Genomic DNA, 20847 nt, shown 5'->3' with positions numbered 1-20847 from the left:
TAAAACCAGCATGGGATTTGTCAGTGTGCCCGGAGCCCAGGGAGGGGACACTGGGTGGAGTAAAACCAGCATGGGATGTGTCAGTGTGCCCAGTGCCCAGGGAGGGGACACTGGGTGGAGTAAAGCCAGCATGGGATGTGTCAGTGTGCCCGGTGCCCAGGGAGGGGACACTGGGTGATAAAACCAGCATGGGATGTGTCAGTGTGCCCAGTTCCCAGGGAGGGGTCACTGGGTGGTAAAACCAGCATGGGATGTGTCAGTGAGCCCGGTTCCCGGGGAGGGGTCACTGGGTGATAAAACCAGCATGGGATGTGTCAGTGAGCCCGGTTCCCGGGGAGGGGTCACTGGGTGATAAAACCAGCATGGGATGTGTCAGTGTGCCCAGTACCCAGGGAGGGGACACTGGGTGGTAAAACCAGCATGGGATGTGTCAGTATGCCCAGTGCCCGGGGAAGGGACACTGGGTGGAGTAAAGCCAGCATGGGATGTGTCAGTGTGCCCGGTGCCCGGGGAAGGGACACTGGGTGGAGTAAAACCAGCATGGGATGTGTCAGTGTGCCCGGTGCCCAGGGAGGGGACACTGGGTGGAGTAAAACCTGCATGGGATGTGTCAGTGTGCCCGGAGCCCAGGGAGGGGACACTGGGTGGAGTAAAGCCAGCATGGGATGTGTCAGTGTGCCCGGTGCCCAGGGAGGGGACACTGGGTGGAGTAAAACCAGCATGGGATGTTGTCAGTGTGCCCGGTACCCAGGGAGGGGACACTGGGTGGAGTAAAACCAGCATGGGATGTGTCAGTGTGCCCGGTACCCAGGGAGGGGACACTGGGTGGTAAAACCAGCATGGGATGTGTCAGTGTGCCCGGTGCCCTGGGAGGGGACACTGGGTGGTAAACCCAGCATTGGATGTTGTCAGTGTGCCCAGTGCCCAGGGAGGGGACACTGGGTGATAAAACCAGCATGGGATGTTATCAGTGTGCCCGGTGCCCAGGGAGGGGTCACTGGGTGGTAAAACCAGCATGGGATGTTATCAGTGTGCCCGGTGCCCAGGGAGGGGTCACTGGGTGGTAAAACCAGCATGGGATGTTGTCAGTGTGCCCGGTGCCCAGGGAGGGGACACTGGGTGGTAAAACGAGCATGGGATGTTGTCAGTGTGCCCGGTGCCCAGGGAGGGGACACTGGGTGGTAAAACCAGCATGGGATGTGTCAGTGTGCCCGGTGCCCAGGGAGGGGACACTGGGTGGTAAAACCAGCATGGGATGTGTCAGTGTGCCCGGTACCCAGGGAGGGGTCACTGGGTGGAGTAAAACCAGCATGGGATGTGTCAGTGTGCCCAGTGCCCAGGGAGGGGACCCTTGTTGGAGTAAAACCTGCATGGGATGTGTCAGTGTGCCCGGTGCCCAGGGAGGGGACACTGGGTGGAGTAAAGCCAGCATGGGATGTGTCAGTGTGCCCGGTGCCCAGGGAGGGGACACTGGGTGGAGTAAAACCTGCATGGGATGTGTCAGTGTGCCCGGTGCCCGGGGAGGGGACACTGGGTGATAAAACCAGCATGGGATGTGTCAGTGTGCCCAGTGCCCAGGGAGGGGACACTGGGTGGTAAAACTAGCATGGGATGTGTCAGTGTGCCCAGTGCCCAGGGAGGGGACACTGGGTGGTAAAACCAGCATGGGATGTGTCAGTGTGCCCGGTGCCTGGGGAGGGGTCACTGGGTGGAGTAAGACCAGCATGGGATGTGTCAGTGTGCCAGTGCCCGGGGAGGGGACACTGGGTGGTAAAACCAGCATGGGATGTGTCAGTGTGCCCGGTGCCCAGGGAGGGGACACTGGGTGGTAAAACCAGCATGGGATGTGTCAGTGTGCCCAGTTCCCAGGGAGGGGTCACTGGGTGGAGTAAAACCAGCATGGGATGTGTCAGTGTGCCCAGTGCCCAGGGAGGGGACCCTTGTTGGAGTAAAACCTGCATGGGATGTGTCAGTGTGCCCGGTGCCCGGGGAGGGGACACTGGGTGATAAAACCAGCATGGGATGTGTCAGTGTGCCCGGTGCCCAGGGAGGGGTCACTGGGTGGTAAAACCAGCATGGGATGTGTCAGTGTGCCCGGTGCCCAGGGAGGGGACACTGGGTGATAAAACCAGCATGGGATGTGTCAGTGTGCCCGGTGCCCAGGGAGGGGTCACTGGGTGGTAAAACCAGCATGGGATGTGTCAGTGTGCCCGGTGCCCAGGGAGGGGTCACTGGGTGGTAAAACCAGCATGGGATGTTGTCAGTGTGCCCGGTGCCCAGGGAGGGGACACTGGGTGGTAAAACAAGCATGGGATGTGTCAGTGTGCCCAGTGCCCAGGGAGGGGACACTGGGTGGTAAAACCAGCATTGGATGTTGTCAGTGTGCCCGGTGCTTGGGGAGGGGTCTCTGGGTGGAGTAAGACCAGCATGGGATGTGTCAGTGTGCCAGTGCCCGGGGAGGGGACACTGGGTGGTAAAACCAGCATGGGCTGTGTCAGTGTGCCCAGTGCCCGGGGAGGGGACACGGGGTGGTAAAACTTGCATGGGATGTGTCAGTGTGCCCGGTGCCCAGAGAGGGGTCACTGGGTGGAGTAAAACCAGCATGGGATGTGTCAGTGTGCCATGTGCCTGGGGAGTGGTTTCTGGGTGGAGTAAAACCAGCATGGGATGTGTCAGTGTGCCCAGTTCCCAGGGAGGGGTCACTGGGTGGAGTAAAACCAGCATGCGATGTGTCAGTGTGCCCGGTGCCCAGGGAGGGGACACTGGGTGGTAAAACCAGCATGGGATGTGTCAGTGTGCCCAGTTCCCAGGGAGGGGTCACTGGGTGGAGTAAAACCAGCATGGGATGTTGTCAGTGTGCCCGGTGCCCAGGGAGGGGACACTGGGTGGTAAAACCAGCATGGGATGTGTCAGTGTGCCCGGTGCCCAGGGAGGGGACACTGGGTGGTAAAACCAGCATGGGATGTGTCAGTGTGCCCGGTGCCCAGGGAGGGGACACTGGGTGGTAAAACCAGCATGGGATGTGTCAGTGTGCCCGGTGCCCAGGGAGGGGTCACTGGGTGGTAAAACCAGCATGGGATGTGTCAGTGTGCCCGGTTCCCAGGGAGGGGTCACTGGGTGGAGTAAAACCAGCATGGGATGTGTCAGTGTGCCCGGTGCCCGGGGAGGGGACACTGGGTGGTAAAACTAGCATGGGATGTGTCTGTGTGCCCGGTGCCCAGGGAGGGGACACTGGGTGGTAAAACCAGCATTGGATGTTGTCAGTGTGCCCAGTGCCCAGGGAGGGGACACTGGGTGGTAAAACCAGCATGGGATGTGTCAGTGTGCCCAGTACCCGGGGAGGGGTCACTGGGTGGTAAAACCTACATGGGATGTGTCAGTGTGCCCGGTGCCCAGGGAGGGGACACTGGGTGGGAAAACCAGCATGGGATGTGTCAGTGTGCCCGGTGCCCGGGGAGGGGACACTGGGTGGTAAAACTAGCATGGGATGTGTCTGTGTGCCCGGTGCCCAGGGAGGGGACACTGGGTGGTAAAACCAGCATTGGATGTTGTCAGTGTGCCCAGTTCCCAGGGAGGGGTCACTGGGTGGAGTAAAACCAGCATGGGATGTTGTCAGTGTGCCCGGTGCCCGGGGAGGGGACACCGGGTGGTAAAACCAGCATGGGATGTGTCAGTGTGCCCGGTGTACAGGGAGGGGACACCGGGTGGTAAAACCAGCATGGGATGTGTCAGTGTGCCCGGTGCCCGGGGAGGGGACACCGGGTGGTAAAACCAGCATGGGATGTGTCAGTGTGCCCGGTGCCCAGGGAGGGGTCACTGGGTGGTAAAACCAGCATGGGATGTTGTCAGTGTGCCCGGTGCCCAGGGAGGGGACACTGGGTGGTAAAACCAGCATGGGATGTGTCAGTGTGCCCGGTGCCCAGGGAGGGGACACTGGGTGGTAAAACCAGCATGGGATGTGTCAGTGTGCCCAGTGCCCAGGGAGGGGTAACTGGGTGGTAAAACTAGCATGGGATGTTGTCAGTGTGCCCGGTGCCCAGGGAGGGGACACTGGGTGGTAAAACTAGCATGGGATGTTGTCAGTGTGCCCGGTGCCCAGGGAGGGGACACTGGGTGGTAAAAACAGCATGGGATGGGTCAGTGTGCCCAGTTCCCAGGGAGGGGTCACTGGGTGGAGTAAAACCAGAATGGGATGTGTCAGTGTGCCCGGTGCCCAGGGAGGGGTCACTGGGTGGAGTAAAACCAGCATGGGATGTGTCAGTGTGCCCGGTGCCCAGGGAGGGGACACTGGGTGGTAAAACCAGCATGGGATGTGTCAGTGTGCCCAGTTCCCAGGGAGGGGTCACTGGGTGGAGTAAAACCAGCATGGGATGTGTCAGTGTGCCCGGAGCCCAGGGAGGGGACACTGGGTGGAGTAAAACCAGCATGGGATGTGTCAGTGTGCCCGGTGCCCGTGGAGGGGTCACTGGGTGATAAAACCAGCATGGGATTTGTCAGTGTGCCCGGTGCCCAGGGAGGGGTCACTGGGTGGAGTAAAACCAGCATGGGATGTGTCAGTGTGCCCAGTGCCCGGGGAGGGGACACTGGGTGGTAAAACCAGCATGGGATGTGTCAGTGTGCCCGGTGCCCAGGGAGGGGTCACTGGGTGGTAAAACCAGCATGGGATGTTGTCAGTGTGCCCGGTGCCCAGGGAGGGGACACTGGGTGGTAAAACCAGCATGGGATGTGTCAGTGTGCCCGGTGCCCAGGGAGGGGTCACTGGGTGGTAAAACGAGCATGGGATGTGTCAGTGTGCCCAGTGCCCAGGGAGGGGACACTGGGTGGTAAAACCAGCATGGGATGTGTCAGTGTGCCCAGTGCCTGGGGAGGGGTTTCTGGGTGGAGTAAGACCAGCATGGGATGTGTCAGTGTGCCAGTGCCCGGGGAGGGGACACTGGGTGGTAAAACCAGCATGGGCTGTGTCAGTGTGCCCAGTGCCCGGGGAGGGGACACGGGGTGGTAAAACTTGCATGGGATGTTATCAGTGTGCCCGGTGCCCAGGGAGGGGACACTGGGTGGAGTAAAACCAGCATGGGATGTGTCAGTGTGCCCGGTACCCAGTGAGGGGACACTGGGCGGTACAACCAGCATGGGATGTGTCAGTGTGCCCGGTGCCCAGGGAGGGGACACTGGGTGGAGTAAAACCAGCATGGGATGTGTCAGTGTGCCCGGTGCCTGGGGAGGGGTTTCTGGGTGGAGTAAGACCAGCATGGGATGTGTCAGTGTGCCAGTGCCCGGGGAGGGGACACTGGGTGGTAAAACCAGCATGGGATGTTGTCAGTGTGCCCGGTGCTTGGGGAGGGGTCACTGGGTGGTAAAACCAGCATGGGATGTTGTCAGTGTGCCCGGTACCCAGGGAGGGGATACTGGGTGGTAAAACCAGCCTGGGATGTGTCAGTGTACCCGGTGCCCAGGGAGGGGACACTGGGTGGAGTAAAACCAGCATGGGATGTTGTCAGTGTGCCCGGTGCTTGGGGAGGGGTCACTGGGTGGTAAAACCAGCATGGGATGTTGTCAGTGTGCCCGGTACCCAGGGAGGGGATACTGGGTGGTAAAACCAGCATGGGATGTTGTCAGTGTACCCGGTGCCCAGGGAGGGGACACTGGGTGGAGTAAAACCAGCATGGGATGTGTCAGTGTGCCCAGTGCCCAGGGAGGGGACACTGGGTGGTAAGACCAGCATGGGATGTGTCAGTGTGCCCAGTGCCCAGGGAGGGGTCACTGGGTGGTAAAACCAGCATGGGATGTGTCAGTGTGCCCGGTACCCAGGGAGGGGACACTGGGTGGTAAAACCAGCTTGGGATGTGTCAGTGTGCCCAGTGCCCAGGGAGGGGACACTGGGTTGTAAAACCAGCATGGGATGTGTCAGTGTGCCCGGTGCCTGGGGAGGGGTTTCTGGGTGGAGTAAAACCAGCACGGGATGTGTCAGTGTGCCCGGTGCCTGGGGAGGGGACACTGGGTGGTAAAACCAACATGGGATGTGTCAGTGTGCCTGGTACCCAGGGAGGGGACACTGGGTGGAGTAAAACCAGCATGGGATGTGTCTGTGTGCCCGGTGCCCGGGGAGGGGACACTGGGTGATAAAACCAGCATGGGATGTGTCAGTGTGCCCAGTGCCCGGGGTGGGGTTACTGGGTGGTAAAACCAGCATGGGATGTGTCAGTGTGCCCAGTGCCCAGGGAGGGGACACTGGGCGGTAAAACCAGCATGTGATGTTGTCAGTGTGCCCGGTGCCCAGGGAGGGGTCACTGGATGGTAAAACCAGCATGGGATGTGTCAGTGTGCCCAGTGCCCAGGGAGGGGTCACTGGATGGTAAAACCAGCATGGGATGTTGTCAGTGTGCCCGGTGCCCAGGGAGGGGTCACTGGGTGGAGTAAAACCAGCATGGGATGTGTCAGTGTGCCCGGTGCCCAGGGAGGGGACACTGGGTGGTAAAACCAGCATGGGATGTGTCAGTGTGCCCGGTGCCCAGGGAGGGGACACTGGGTGGAGTAAAACCAGCATGGGATGTGTCAGTGTGCCAGTGCCCAGGGAGGGGACACTGGGTGGTAAAACCAGCATGGGATGTGTCAGTGTGCCCGGTGCCCAGGGAGGGGACACTGGGTGGAGTAAAACCAGCATGGGATGTTGTCAGTGTGCCCGGTACCCAGGGAGGGGACACTGGGTGGAGTAAAACCAGCATGGGATGTGTCAGTGTGCCCGGTGCCCCGGGAGGGGTCACTGGGTGGAGTAAAACCAGCATGGGATGTGTCAGTGTGCCCAGTGCCCAGGGAGGGGACACTGTGTGGTAAAACCAGCATGGGATGAGTCAGTGTGCCCAGTGCCCAGGGAGGGGATACTGGGTAGAGTAAAGCCAGCATGGGATGTGTCAGTGTGCCCAGTGCCCAGGGCGGGGTCACTGGGTGGTAAAACCAGCATGGGATGTGTCCGTGTGCCCGGTGCCCAGGGAGGGGACACTGGGTGGTAAAACCAGCATGGGATGTGTCAGTGTGCCCGGTGCCCAGGGAGGGGACACTGGGTGGAGTAAAACCAGCATGGGATGTGTCAGTGTGCCCGGTGCCCAGGGAGGGGACACTGGGTGGTAAAACCAGCATGGGATGTGTCAGTGTGCCCGGAGCCCAGGGAGGGGACACTGGGTGGAGTAAAACCAGCATGGGATGTGTCAGTGTGCCCGGTGCCCAGGGAGGGGTCACTGGGTGGTAAAACCAGCATGGGATGTGTCAGTGTGCCAGTGCCCAGGGAGGGGACACTGGGTGGTAAAACCAGCATGGGATGTGTCAGTGTGCCCGGAGCCCAGGGAGGGGACACTGGGTGGAGTAAAACCAGCATGGGATGTGTCAGTGTGCCCGGTGCCCAGGGAGGGGACACTGGGTGGAGTAAAACCAGCATGGGATGTTGTCAGTGTGCCTGGAGCCCAGGGAGGGGACACTGGGTGGTAAAACCAGCACGGTATGTGTCAGTGTGCCCGGTGCCCAGGGAGGGGACACTGGGTGGAGTAAAACCAGCATGGGATGTGTCAGTGTGCCCGGAGCCCAGGGAGGGGACACTGGGTGGTAAAACCAGCATGGGATGTGTCAGTGTGCCCGGTGCCCAGGGAGGGGACACTGGGTGGTAAAACCAGCATGGGATGTGTCAGTGTGCCCGGTGCCCAGGGAGGGGTCACTGGGTGGAGTAAAACCAGCATGGGATGTGTCAGTGTGCCCAGTGCCCAGGGAGGGGACACTGGGTGGAGTAAAACCAGCATGGGATGTGTCAGTGTGCCCGGTGCCCAGGGAGGGGACACTGGGTGGAGTAAAACCAGCATGGGATGTGTCAGTGTGCCCGGTGCCCAGGGAGGGGACACTGGGTGGAGTAAAACCAGCATGGGATGTTATCAGTGTGCCCGGTGCCCAGGGAGGGGATACTGGGTGGAGTAAAACCAGCATGGGATGTGTCAGTGTGCCCGGTACCCGGGGAAGGGACACTGGGTAGAGTAAAGCCAGCATGGGATGTGTCAGTGTGCCCGGTGCCCAGGGAGGGGACACTGGGTGGAGTAAAACTAGCATGGGATGTGTCAGTGTGCCCGGTGCCCAGGGAGGGGTCACTGGGTGATAAAACCAGCATGGGATGTTGTCAGTGTGCCCGGTGCCCAGGGAGGGGTCACTGGGTGGTAAAACCAGCATGGGATGTGTCAGTGTGCCTGGTGCCAGGGAGGGGACACTGGGTGATAAAACCAGCATGGGATGTGTCAGTGTGCCCGGTGCCCAGTGAGGGGACACTGGGTGGTAAAACCAGCATGGGATGTTGTCAGTGTGCCCGGTGCCCAGTGAGGGGACACTGGGTGGTAAAACCAGCATGGGATGTTGTCAGTGTGCCCGGTGCCCAGTGAGGGGACACTGGGTGGTAAAACCAGCATGGGATGTTGTCAGTGTGCCCGGTGCCCAGTGAGGGGTCACTGGGAGGTAAAACCAGCATGGGTTGTGTCAGTGTGCCCAGTGCCCAGGGAGGGGACACTGGGTGGTAAAACCAGCATGGGATGTGTCAGTGTGCCCAGTGCCCAGGGAGGGGACACTGGGTGGAGTAAAACCAGCATGGGATGTGTCAGTGTGCCCGGTGCCCGGGGAGGGGACACTGGGTGGAGTAAAACCAGCATGGGAAGTGTCAGTGTGCCCAGTGCCCAGGGAGGGGACACTGGGTGGTAAAACCAGCATGGGATGTTGTCAGTGTGCCCGGTGCATGGGGAGGGGACACTGGGTGGAGTAAAACCAGCATGGGATGTGTCAGTGTGCCCGGTGCCCAGGGAGGGGACACTGGGTGGTAAAAGCAGCATGGGTTGTGTCAGTGTGCCCGGTGCCCAGGGAGGGGACACTGGATGGTAAAACCAGCATGGGATGTGTCAGTGTGCCCAGTGCCCAGGGAGGGGTCACTGGGTGGTAAAACCAGCATGGGATGTGTCAGTGTGCCCGGTGCCCAGGGAGGGGTCACTGGGTGGAGTAAAACCAGCAAGGGATGTGTCAGTGTGCCCGGTGCCCAGGGAGGGGTCACTGGGTGGAGTAAAACCAGCATGGGATGTGTCAGTGTGCCCGGTGCCCAGGGAGGGGTCACTGGGTGGAGTAAAACCAGCATGGGATGTGTCAGTGTGCCCGCTGCCCAGGGAGGGGTCACTGGGTGGAGTAAAACCAGCATGGGATGTGTCAGTGTGCCCGGTGCCCAGGGAGGGGTCACTGGGTGGTAAAACCAGCATGGGATGTGTCAGTGTGCCCGGTGCCCAGGGAGGGGACACTGGGTGGTAAAACCAGCATGGGATGTGTCAGTGTGCCCGGTGCATGGGGAGGGGACACTGGGTGGTAAAACCAGCATGGGATGTGTCAGTGTGCCCAGTGCCCAGGGAGGGGACACTGGGTGGTAAAACCAGCATGGGATGTGTCAGTGTGCCCGGTGCCCAGGGAGGGGTCACTGGGTGGTAAAACCAGCATGGGATGTGTCAGTGTGCCCAGTGCCCAGGGAGGGGACACTGGGTGGTAAAACCAGCATGGGATGTGTCAGTGTGCCCGGTGCCCGGGGAGGGGTCACTGGGTGGAGGAAAACCAGCATGGGATGTGTCATTGTGCCCGGTACCCAGGGAGGGGACACTGGGTGGAGTAAAACCAGCATGGGATGTGTCAGTGTTCCCGGTGCCCAGGGAGGGGACACTGGGTGAAGAAAAACCAGCATGGGATGTGTCAGTGTGCCCGGTGCCCAGGGAGGGGTCACTGGGTGGAGGAAAACCAGCATGGGATGTGTCAGTGTGCCCGGTGCCCAGGGAGGGGACACTGGGTGGAGTAAAACCAGCATGGGATGTGTCAGTGTTCCCGGTGCCCAGGGAGGGGACACTGGGTGAAGAAAAACCAGCATGGGATGTGTCAGTGTGCCCGGTGCCCAGGGAGGGGACACTGGGTAGAGTAAAGCCAGCATGGGATGTGTCAGTGTGCCCGGTGCCCAGGGAGGGGACACTGGTTGGAGTAAAACCAGCATGGGATATGTCAGTGTGCCCGGTGCCCGGGGAGGGGACACTGGCTGGTAAAACCAGCATTGGATGTTGTCAGTGTGCCCAGTGCCCAGGGAGGGGTCACTGGGTGATGAAACCAGCATGGGATGTTATCAGTGTGCCCGGTGCCCAGGGAGGGGATACTGGGTGGAGTAAAACCAGCATGGGATGTGTCAGTGTGCCCGGTGCCCAGGGAGGGGTCACTGGGTGGTAAAACCAGCATGGGATGTGTCAGTGTGCCCAGAGCCCAGGGAGGGGACACTGGGTGGAGTAAAACCAGCATGGGATGTGTCAGTGTGCCCGGTGCCCAGGGAGGGGACACTGGGTGGAGTAAAACCAGCATGGGATGTGTCAGTGTGCCCGGTGCCCAGGGAGGGGTCACTGGGTGGTAAAACCAGCATGGGATGTGTCAGTGTGCCCGGTGCCCAGGGAGGGGTCACTGGGTGGAGTAAAACCAGCATGGGATGTGTCAGTGTGCCCGGTGTACAGGGAGGGGACACTGGGTGGTAAAACAAGCATGGGATGTGTCAGTGTGCCCAGTGCCCAGGGAGGGGACACTGGGTGGTAAAACCAGCATGGGATGTGTCAGTGTGCCCGGTGCCCAGGGAGGGGTCACTGGGTGGAGTAAAACCAGCATGGGATGTGTCAGTGTGCCCGGTGCCCAGGGAGGGGACACTGGGTGGTAAAACCAGCATGGGATGTGTCAGTGTGCCCGGTGCCCGGGGAGGGGATACTGGGTAGAGTAAAGCCAGCATGGGATGTGTCAGTGTGCCTGGTGCCAGGGAGGAGACACTGGGTGGTAAAACCAGCATGGGATGTGTCAGTGTGCCCGGTGCCCAGGGAGGGGACACTGGGTGGTAAAAGCAGCATGGGATGTGTCAGTGTGCCCGGTGCCCGGGGAGGGGATACTGGGTGGTAAAACCAGCATGGGATGTGTCAGTGTGCCCGGTGCCCAGGGAGGGGACACTGGGTGGTAAAACCAGCATGGGATGTGTCAGTGTGCCCGGTGCCCAGGGAGGGGTCACTGGGTGGAGTAAAACCAGCATGGGATGTGTCAGTGTGCCCGGTGCCCAGGGAGGGGACACTGGGTGGAGTAAAACCAGCATGGGATGTGTCAGTGTGCCCAGTGCCCAGGGAGGGGTCACTGGGTGGAGTAAAACCAGCATGGGATGTGTCAGTGTGCCCGGTGCCCAGGGAGGGGACACTGGGTGGTAAAACCAGCATGGGATGTGTCAGTGTGCCCGGTGCCCTGGGAGGGGACACTGGGTGGTAAAACCAGCATGGGATGTGTCAGTGTGCCCGGTGCCCGGGGAGGGGACACTGGGTGGAGTAAAGCCAGCATGGGATGTGTCAGTGTCCCCGGTGCCCAAGGAGGGGACACTGGGTGGTAAAACCAGCATGGGATGTGTCAGTGTGCCCGGTGCCCAGGGAGGGGACACTGGGTGGTAAAACCAGCATGGGATGTGTCAGTGTGCCCGGTGCCCAGGGAGGGGACACTGGGTGGTAAAAGCAGCATGGGATGTGTCAGTGTGCCCGGTACACAGGGAGGGGACACTGGGTGGAGTAAAACCAGCATGGGATGTGTCAGTGTGCCCGGTGCCCAGGGAGGGGTCACTGGGTGGAGTAAAGCCAGCATGGGATGTGTCAGTGTGCCCGGTGCCCAGGGAGGGGTCACTGGGTGGTAAAACCAGCATGGGATGTGTCAGTGTGCCCGGTTCCCAGGGAGGGGACACTGGGTGGTAAAACCAGCATGGGATGTGTCAGTGTGCCCGGTTCCCAGGGAGGGGACACTGGGTGGTAAAACCAGCATGGGATGTTGTCAGTGTGCCCGGTGCCCAGGGAGGGGACACTGGGTGGTAAAACCTGCATGGGATGTGTCAGTGTGCCCGGTTCCCAGGGAGGGGACACTGGGTGGTAAAGCCAGCATGGGATGTGTCAGTGTGCCCGGTGCCCAGGGAGGGGTCACTGGGTGGTAAAACCAGCATGGGATGTGTCAGTGTGCCCGGTTCCCAGGGAGGGGACACTGGGTGGTAAAACCAGCATGGGATGTTGTCAGTGTGCCCGGTGCCCAGGGAGGGGACACTGGGTGGTAAAACCAGCATGGGATGTGTCAGTGTGCCCGGTGCCCAGGGAGGGGTCACTGGGTGGTAAATCCAGCATGGGATGTGTCAGTGTGCCCGGTGCCTGGGGAGGGGTCACTGGGTGGTAAAACCAGCATGGGATGTGTCAGTGTGCCCGGTGCCCAGGGAGGGGTCACTGGGTGGAGTAAAACCAGCATGGGATGTGTCAGTGTGCCCGGTGCCCAGGGAGGGGTCACTGGGTGGTAAATCCAGCATGGGATGTGTCAGTGTGCCCGGTGCCCAGGGAGGGGTCACTGGGTGGTAAATCCAGCATGGGATGTGTCAGTGTGCCCGGTGCCCAGGGAGGGGTTTCTGGGTGGAGTAAAACCAGCATGGGATGTGTCAGTGTGCCCGGTGCCCAGGGAGGGGACACTGGTTGGAGTAAAACCAGCATGGGATGTTGTCAGTGTGCCCGGTGCCCAGGGAGGGGACACTGGGTGGTAAAACCAGCATGGGATGTGTCAGTGTGCCCGGTACCCAGGGAGGGGACACTGGGTGGAGTAAAACCAGCATGGGATGTGTCAGTGTGCCCGGTGCCCAGGGAGGGGACACTGGGTGGAGTAAAACCAGCATGGGATGTGTCAGTGTGCCCAGTGCCCAGGGAGGGGTCACTGGGTGGTAAAACCAGCATGGGATGTGTCAGTGTGCCCGGTGCCCAGGGAGGGGACACTGGGTGGTAAAAGCAGCATGGGATGTGTCAGTGTGCCCGGTGCCCAGGGAGGGGACACTGGGTGGTAAAACCAGCATGGGATGTGTCAGTGTGCCCGGTGCCCAAGGAGGGGTCACTGGGTGGAGTAAAACCAGCATGGGATGTGTCAGTGTGCCCGGTGCCCAGGGAGGGGACACTGGGTGGTAAAAGCAGCATGGGATGTGTCAGTGTGCCCGGTGCCCAGGGAGGGGACACTGGGTGGTAAAACCAGCATGGGATGTGTCAGTGTGCCCGGTGCCCAGGGAGGGGATACTGGGTAGAGTAAAGCCAGCATGGGATGTGTCAGTGTGCCCAGTGCCCAGGGAGGGGACACTGGGTGGTAAAACCAGCATGGGATGTGTCAGTGTGCCCGGTGCCCAGGGAGGGGACACTGGGTGGTAAAAGCAGCATGGGATGTGTCAGTGTGCCCAGTGCCCAGGGAGGGGACACTGGATGGTAAAACCAGCATGGGATGTGTCAGTGTGCCCGGTGCCTGGGGAGGGGTTTCTGGGTGGAGTAAAACCAGCATGGGATGTGTCAGTGTGCCCGGTGCCCAGGGAGGGGTCACTGGGTGGAGTAAAACCAGCATGGGATGTGTCAGTGTGCCCAGTGCCCAGGGAGGGGACACTGGGTGGAGTAAAACCAGCATGGGTTGTGTCAGTGTGCCCAGTGCCCAGGGAGGGGACACTGGGTAGAGTAAAGCCAGCATGGGATGTGTCAGTGTGCCCGGTGCCCAGGGAGGGGACACTGGTTGGAGTAAAACCAGCATGGGATGTGTCAGTGTGCCCAGTGCCCAGGGAGGGGTCACTGGGTGATGAAACCAGCATGGGATGTTATCACTGTGCCCGGTGCCCGGGGAGGGGACACTGGGTGATAAAACCAGCATGGGATGTGTCAGTGTGCCTGGTGCCCGGGGAGGGGTCACTGGGTGGAGTAAAGCCAGCATGGGATGTGTCAGTGTGCCCGGTCCCAGGGAGGGGACACTGGGTGGAGTAAAACCAGCATGGGATGTGTCAGTGTGCCCGATGCCCAGGGAGGGGACACTGGGTGGTAAAACCTGCATGGGATGTGTCAGTGTGCCCGGTGCCCAGGGAGGGGACACTGGGTGGAGTAAAACCAGCATGGGATGTGTCAGTGTGCCCGGTGCCCAGGGAGGGGTCACTGGGTGGTAAAACCAGCATGGAATGTGTCAGTGTGCCTGGTGCCCGGGGAGGGGTCACTGGGTGGTAAAACCAGCATGGGATGTGTCAGTGTGCCCGGTGCCCAGGGAGGGGACACTGGGTGGTAAAACCAGCATGGGATGTGTCAGTGTGCCCGGTGCCTTGGGAGGGGTCACTGGGTGGAGTAAAACCAGCATGGGATGTGTCAGTGTGCCCGGTGCCTTGGGAGGGGTCACTGGGTGGTAAAACCAGCATGGGATGTTGTCAGTGTGCCCGGTGCCCAGGGAGGGGACACTGGGTGGTAAAACCAGCATGGGATGTGTCAGTGTGCCCGGTGCCCAGGGAGGGGACACTGGGTGGAGTAAAACCAGCATGGGATGCGTCAGTGTGCCCGGTGCCTTGGGAGGGGTCACTGGGTGGAGTAAAACCAGCATGGGATGTGTCAGTGTGCCCGGTGCCCAGGGAGGGGACACTGGGTGGAGTAAAACCAGCATGGGATGTGTCAGTGTGCCAGTGCCCAGGGAGGGGACACTGGGTGGTAAAACCAGCATGGGATTTGTCAGTGTGCCCGGTACCCAGGGAGGGGACACTGGGTGGAGTAAAACCAGCATGGGATGTGTCAGTGTGCCTGGTGCCCAGGGAGGGGACACTGGGTGGAGTAAAACCAGCATGGGATGTGTCAGTGTGCCCGGTGCCCGGGGAGGGGTCACTGGGTGGAGTAAAACCAGCATGGGATGTGTCAGTGTGCCCAGTGCCCAGGGAGGAGACACTGGGTGGTAAAACTAGCATGGGATGTTGTCAGTGTGCCCGGTGCCCAGGGAGGGGACACTGGGTGGTAAAACCAGCATGGGATGTGTCAGTGTGCCCAGTGCCCAGGGAGGGGACACTGGGTGGAGTAAAACCAGCATGGGATGTGTCAGTGTGCCAGTTCCCAGGGAGGGGACACTGGGTGATAAAACCAGCATGGGATGTTGTCAGTGTGCCCGGTACCCAGGGAGGGGTCACTGGGTGGTAAAACCAGCATGGGATGTTATCAGTGTGCCCGGTGCCCAGGGAGGGGACACTGGGTGGTAAAACCAGCATGGGATGTTATCAGTGTGCCCGGTGCCCAGGGAGGGGACACTAGGTGGTAAAACCAGCATGGGATGTGTCAGTGTGCCCGGTGCCCAGGGAGGGGACACTGGGTGGTAAAACCAGCATGGGATGTGTCAGTGTGCCCGGTGCCGGGGGAGGGGTCATTGGGTGGTAAAACCAGCATTGGACGTTGTCAGTGTGCCCAGTGCCCAGGGAGGGGTCACTGGGTGATAAAACCAGCATGGGATGTTATCAGTGTGCCCGGTGCCCGGGGAGGGGACACTGGGTGGAGTAAAACCAGCATGGGATGTTGTCAGTGTGCCCGGTGCCCAGGGAGGGGACACTGGGTGGTAAAACCAGCATGGGATGTGACAGTGTGCCCGGTGCCCAGGGAGGGGACACTGGGTGGAGTAAAGCCAGCATGGGATGTGTCAGTGTGCCCGGTGCCCAGGGAGGGGTCACTGGGTGGTAAAGCCAGCATGGGATGTGTCAGTGTGCCCGGTGCCCAGGGAGGGGTCACTGGGTGGAGTAAAACCAGCATGGGATGTGTCAGTGTGCCCGGTGCCCAGGGAGGGGACACTGGGTGGAGTAAAACCAGCATGGGATGTGTCAGTGTGCCCGGTGCCCAGGGAGGGGACACTGGGTGGTAAAACCAGCATGGGATGTGTCAGTGTGCCCAGTGCCGGGTGCCTGGGGGAGGGGGCACGGTATGGATTTGGGAGAGGAATTAGAGGACAGGAATCTCAGTGTCTATTTCTGACTCCAGGCTGTTCACAGAGAGGGATCGAACCAAGAAAGGTCCTTGTTCCAGGGTATTCAGAGACCCAGTACAACCCTACTGGTGACTTGGCATTGGTGTGATAGGAGGGTCACTGTCGAACATGGCCCAGGGGAGATTTCTGGACAACTCATCCCAGTGCCTCTCACCTTGAGCAGGAAGACTTTTGAAGCGTGTGGGCGCAGATTGGTGTGCTGCCAGGCCAGGTACTCGTCCACACGGGCTCTCAGCTTCAGATCGGAGGGGTACCAGTGGTTGGGGGTCCGGTATTTACCAGCCAGGTACTTCAGGATGGCCACACTGGGAGGGGGGGGAGGAGATAGGGAGCATCATTCTCTTATCAGGTTACCTTCCAGCCAACATCAAACACCCTCTTCCGCTTCCCAGCTCTCTACTTCATCCCTCCCCTCACCTCTTATCCCCCCTCGGCCATCCCATTTTACTTCACTCCTGATGAGGGGTTTCAGCCCAAAACATCTTCACTACCTCCTCCCATAGATGCTGTCTGGCCTGCTGAGTTCTGCTAGCATTTTGTGTTCTTATACAGTGCATTGGTCTTTTTCAATTGTTGGATTGAGTTCAAGAGCCGGGAGGTAATGTTACAGCTGTATAGGACCCTGGTCAGACCCCACTTGGAGCCCTGGGAAAAAGCCTCTGACTATCCACACAATCAATGCCTCTCATCATCTTATACACCTCTGTCAGGTCACCTCTCAATCTCTGTCACCCCAAGGAGAAAAGGCCGAGTTCACTCAACCTAGTCTCATAAGGCATGCTCCCCAATACAGGCAACATCCTTGTAAATCTCCTCTGCATCCTTTCTATGTTTTCCACGTCCTTCCTGTATAGTGAGGTGACCGGAACTGAGCACAGTACTCCAAGTGGGGTCTGACCAGGGTCCTATATAGCTGCAACATTATTTCTCGGCTCTTAACCTCAATCCCACAGTTGAAGAAGTCCAATGCACTGTATAGTCAGAAGCTTTTCCCCAGGGCTGAAATGGCTAACACGAGAGGGCACAGGTTTAAGGTGCTTGGAAGTAGGTACTGAGGGGATGTCAGGGGTAAGTTTTTTACACAGAAGACTGGTGAGTGCGTGGAATGGGGTGCTGGTGGCAGTTGTGGAGGTGGATACGATAGGGTCTTTTAAGAGATTCCTGGATAGGTACATGGAGCTTAGAAAAATAGGTAACCCTAGGTAATTTCTAAAGTACGTTCGGCAAAGCTTTGTGGGCCGAAGAACCTGTTTTGTACTGTAGGTTTTCTATGTGTTATGGTATTAAATGCTGTGGTATAGTTGATGAACAGCATTCTGACGTAGGTGTTTGTGTTGTCCGGGTGGTCTAAAGCCGTGTGGAGAGCCACTGAGACTGCATCTGCCGTTGACCTATTGTGGCGATAGGCCAATTGCAGTGGGTCCAGGTCTTTGCTGAGGCAGGAGTTCAGTCTAGTCATGACCAACCTCTCAAAGCATCTCATCACTGTCGATGTGAGTGTTACCGGGCAGTAGTCATTAAGGCAGCCCACATGATTATTCTTGGACACTGGTATAATTTTTGCTTTTTTGAAGCAAGTGGGAACTTCCGCCCGTAGCAGTAATGTTACGTCTGTAGCCCCCTCCTTTGTGAGAATTGCAAGATCACTGTTGGGTTGGGTCAAGGGGCCCAGAAAAGGGGAAAAGAGACGTGCAGGCTGGCTCGTTTCCCCGGCGATGTAAAGCTACGGGACATGGCCATTGTCTCCGGAAGACCAGGTTGTGTATTGAGTACTGTACTATTCATTGAAGCCCCTCAGGGGATGACCAGAGTGGGCTGGTTGAGGGATTGCATCATCCCAACCTGATTGACATCTGAGACCCCGTGAGTAAGGATAAAAGAGGGTCTGGGGAACAACCCCTTCAGACGCACCAGAAGAAACGTTAAGTGACCACGTAACGGCAGGAAGTCATTAGAAGGAGGTCACGTTGGTTCAGTTCCGTTGCTGGAACCACGGAAAACAGCTTGTAGCTAACAACGGGGAAGCCCGCTCCCCTGACTCAACGGATTGGCATCATAAAAGACCTGGGCAAGTTTAAACTGCATCACTTTTAAACCCAACAACGCTGCAGCTTGAACGAACTGATAGAGACTGTTATCTTTCCATCGGACAATACATTATCCCCTAGACAACGATAGAACGATTTCTTATTGATTATTATTATACCCACGTGCTAGTTTTAGTATTGACGACGTATATTATCTGTATGTTTGCATTAATCTTATTTTTGTGCCCTTTATCAATAAATACTTTTAAAAATAGTACCATCAGACTTCAATGGACCTCTCTATCTTTGCTGGTAAGTGATCCAGTTACAGGAATTCGTAACAAAGTTGGGGTTCTCGTCTCGAGATTTGACACCAAATTGGGGAGCCAGTGAATCGGGCTTGTAAGTCCAAACTTGGATCTGGTACGTGGGTAGCCAGACGGGAAACAAGCAAAGGTGGACGTGGGTGAATTTATAGAAAACCCGACTCTGGAGGCGCTGGAGGTGGCCTCCAAATCGGACTTGGTAAATTTGGTGAAGGAGTTAAACCTCGCAGGGGTGAGGTTGTCAATGAAAAAGCAGGAGGTGCGAAGGGCAATAACTCAGTATTATATCGGGAAGGACGTGTTTGCAGCTGCAGTGTTGGAGAACATCTCTGAAAAGGTACCTGCTAGTGGGACGGCTCAGTTAGAGTTGGAGAAATTAAAGTTGGAACATGCAATTAAGTTAAAGCAGCTGGAGGCAGCCCAGAGAGAGAAAGAGAGGGAAAGGGCCAGGAGAGAGAGCAAGAGAGGGAAAGGGCCGAGAGAGAGCAAGAGAGGGAAAGGGCCGAGAGAGAGCAAGAGAGGGAAAGGGCCGGGAGAGAGCAAGAGAGGGAAAGGGCCGGGAGAGAGCAAGAGAGGGAAAGGGCTGAGAGAGAGAAAGAGAGGGAGAGCATGAAATTCAGTTAAAACAGCTGGAAGCAGCTGAGAAAGAGAAACAGAGGAAACATGACTTGGAGATGGAGAAGTTACGGCAGGAGCCACGAGTTCCGGGGTCAGACCGAGAGGAGTGGTTTAATGTTAGTCGAGAGTTGAGGCTAGTACCTCCGTTCGAGGAGACGGATGTGGATAGTTATTTCTTGCTTTTTGAAAAGATGGCCGTGAATCAGAAGTGGCCCAGAGGTCAGTGGGTGGTGATGCCACAAAGTGTGTTAAAAGGGAAGGCACAGCGGGTATATACGGCGTTGGCCATGGAGGAGGGAGAGGACGAGAGTTATGACAAAGTAAAGGCGGCCATTCTCCGGAGTTATCAGCTAGTACCTGAGGCGTATAGACAAAAGTTTAGAAATTTAAAGAAAGGGTGGAATCAGACATATACTGAGTTTGCCTATGAGAAGGGGGTGCTCTTGGACCAGTGGTGCACCGCAGAGAGAGTGGGAGAGGATTATGGGCATCTCAGGGAGTTAATTCTGATTGAAGAATTTAAAGGTTGTGTTTCGGAGGATATCCGGACGTATTTGAATGAGAAGCCACATAAGTCCATCTTGGAATTTGCTAGGTTCGCAGATGAATATGCCCTAACACACAAGACAAAGTTTTCCTCGAATAAAAGTTCCCAGAGTGACCGTGGGAACGATAGAGAAAGCCCGCTGGCTGAGGCAGAGGTCCCGCTGGGAGCTAGTGGTAAGGTTGAGGGGGAAAGGCCAGACGGCCAGAGATTTCTGGGCTTGACCTGTTTTAATTGTGGAAGGGGGGAGCATATTGCATCTCAGTGCTTTGCTCCGAGGAAAGAGACAGGAAAAGGGAAAGCAGCAGTCCCTATCGGATGTGCCGTGGTAATCAGTAAATCGACAAGAGAGCCCCGGGTAGACAGAGTACGAGAAGGGTCTGAGACTTGTCTGTCACACGGAACTGTGTCTGTGAGGGAGGGGGACACACCAGTTCCCATACGGATCTGGAGAGATACGGGGGCTGAGCTGTCGTTGATCAGCAGTAAGGTGCTAGAGTTTGGTCGCAAGATGAGAATGGTAGCTGTGAAGGGAATAAGTAAAGGGACAGAAATGGTGCCCTTACATGAGGTCATTATGGATTGTGAGCTGGTGTCTGGACCAGTTGAAATAGGGGTGCGGTCAGAATTCCCGAGAACTGACGCGGACGTCCTTCTCGGTAACGATTTAGCAGGTGGTAAGGTTTGGGCAGCAATGATGCCGACCCGCCGACCGGCGAGTGCGGTGGCCCCGTCCCTAGAGTCCCAGATCTATCCCGCATGCGCGGTCACTCGCAGCCTGCCAAGAGAGGCAGCTGAGAACGAGAGCAGTTTAAATCCGGCCAGTTTTGATTTGGCCGAGACATTTCTACTGACCCTGTACCACGAGGGTTTAGAGGGTGGTAAAACGAAGAGTAGTAAAGTGGAAGAGGGTAAGGGAGAGGAGGTAGACCTGCCCTTAGCGAGGAGAAAGGTCCTAGAGGCAGAAAATAAAGATGAGGAACTGATAGACCGGTTAAGAGGTCCAGGGTTGGACAGGGATGATCTGTCTGGTTTGGCAGAACTGTTTGAAGAAGTTGAAAATTCTGAAGGTGTTCCCAATAATGAAATGAGGACAGTCCTAGATGAAAAGGGTGCCCTTGCCTTGAAGAAGTCTGCTGGGTTGGCAGAGGAGGTTGTTTCAGCCCACGGGGTTGAGTTTACTCCGGAAGGGAGTTGCCCAGAGAGTAACTGGGAGGATCAGGGGAATTTAGAATTTGAAAAGGGTACGGGTATTGAAAGCCTGGAAGAGGCCAATGTCCCGTTTGAGTGTGTCCAAGATGGGGATGCACGTGGTACTGAACCTAGTAATGGAGCTCAGAAAAAGTCTGAGGTATATGATTCAGTGGAACGAGACGGCCGTCCTCGTGGGTCAGATAGATTTGGTTCAGTGAAGAAAGGGTTAGCCTTGGTAATAGTGGGAAGTGAGAGTTCCCAGGTGTTTGTGCTCGAA

General features: G+C 58.0%; 1 protein-coding gene across 1 annotated transcript in view; it reads right to left on the bottom strand.

Annotated features, from left to right (window-relative positions):
• The window catches only part of LOC132400391 (glutathione S-transferase theta-1-like), a 95092-nt gene that overhangs the window by 45367 nt on the left and 28878 nt on the right, over window positions 1-20847 (bottom strand). Inside the window, exon 3 of the mRNA XM_059981335.1 lies at window positions 16016-16166. Coding sequence (XP_059837318.1) covers window positions 16016-16166 — 151 coding nt within the window. The remainder of the gene's footprint in view (window positions 1-16015; window positions 16167-20847) is intronic.

This window comes from Hypanus sabinus, chromosome 10, assembly GCF_030144855.1.
Source record: "Hypanus sabinus isolate sHypSab1 chromosome 10, sHypSab1.hap1, whole genome shotgun sequence".
NCBI lineage: Eukaryota > Metazoa > Chordata > Chondrichthyes > Myliobatiformes > Dasyatidae > Hypanus > Hypanus sabinus.
The sequence above is the reverse complement of the archived record's forward strand: the minus strand, read 5'-3'. Positions and strand labels throughout refer to the sequence as shown.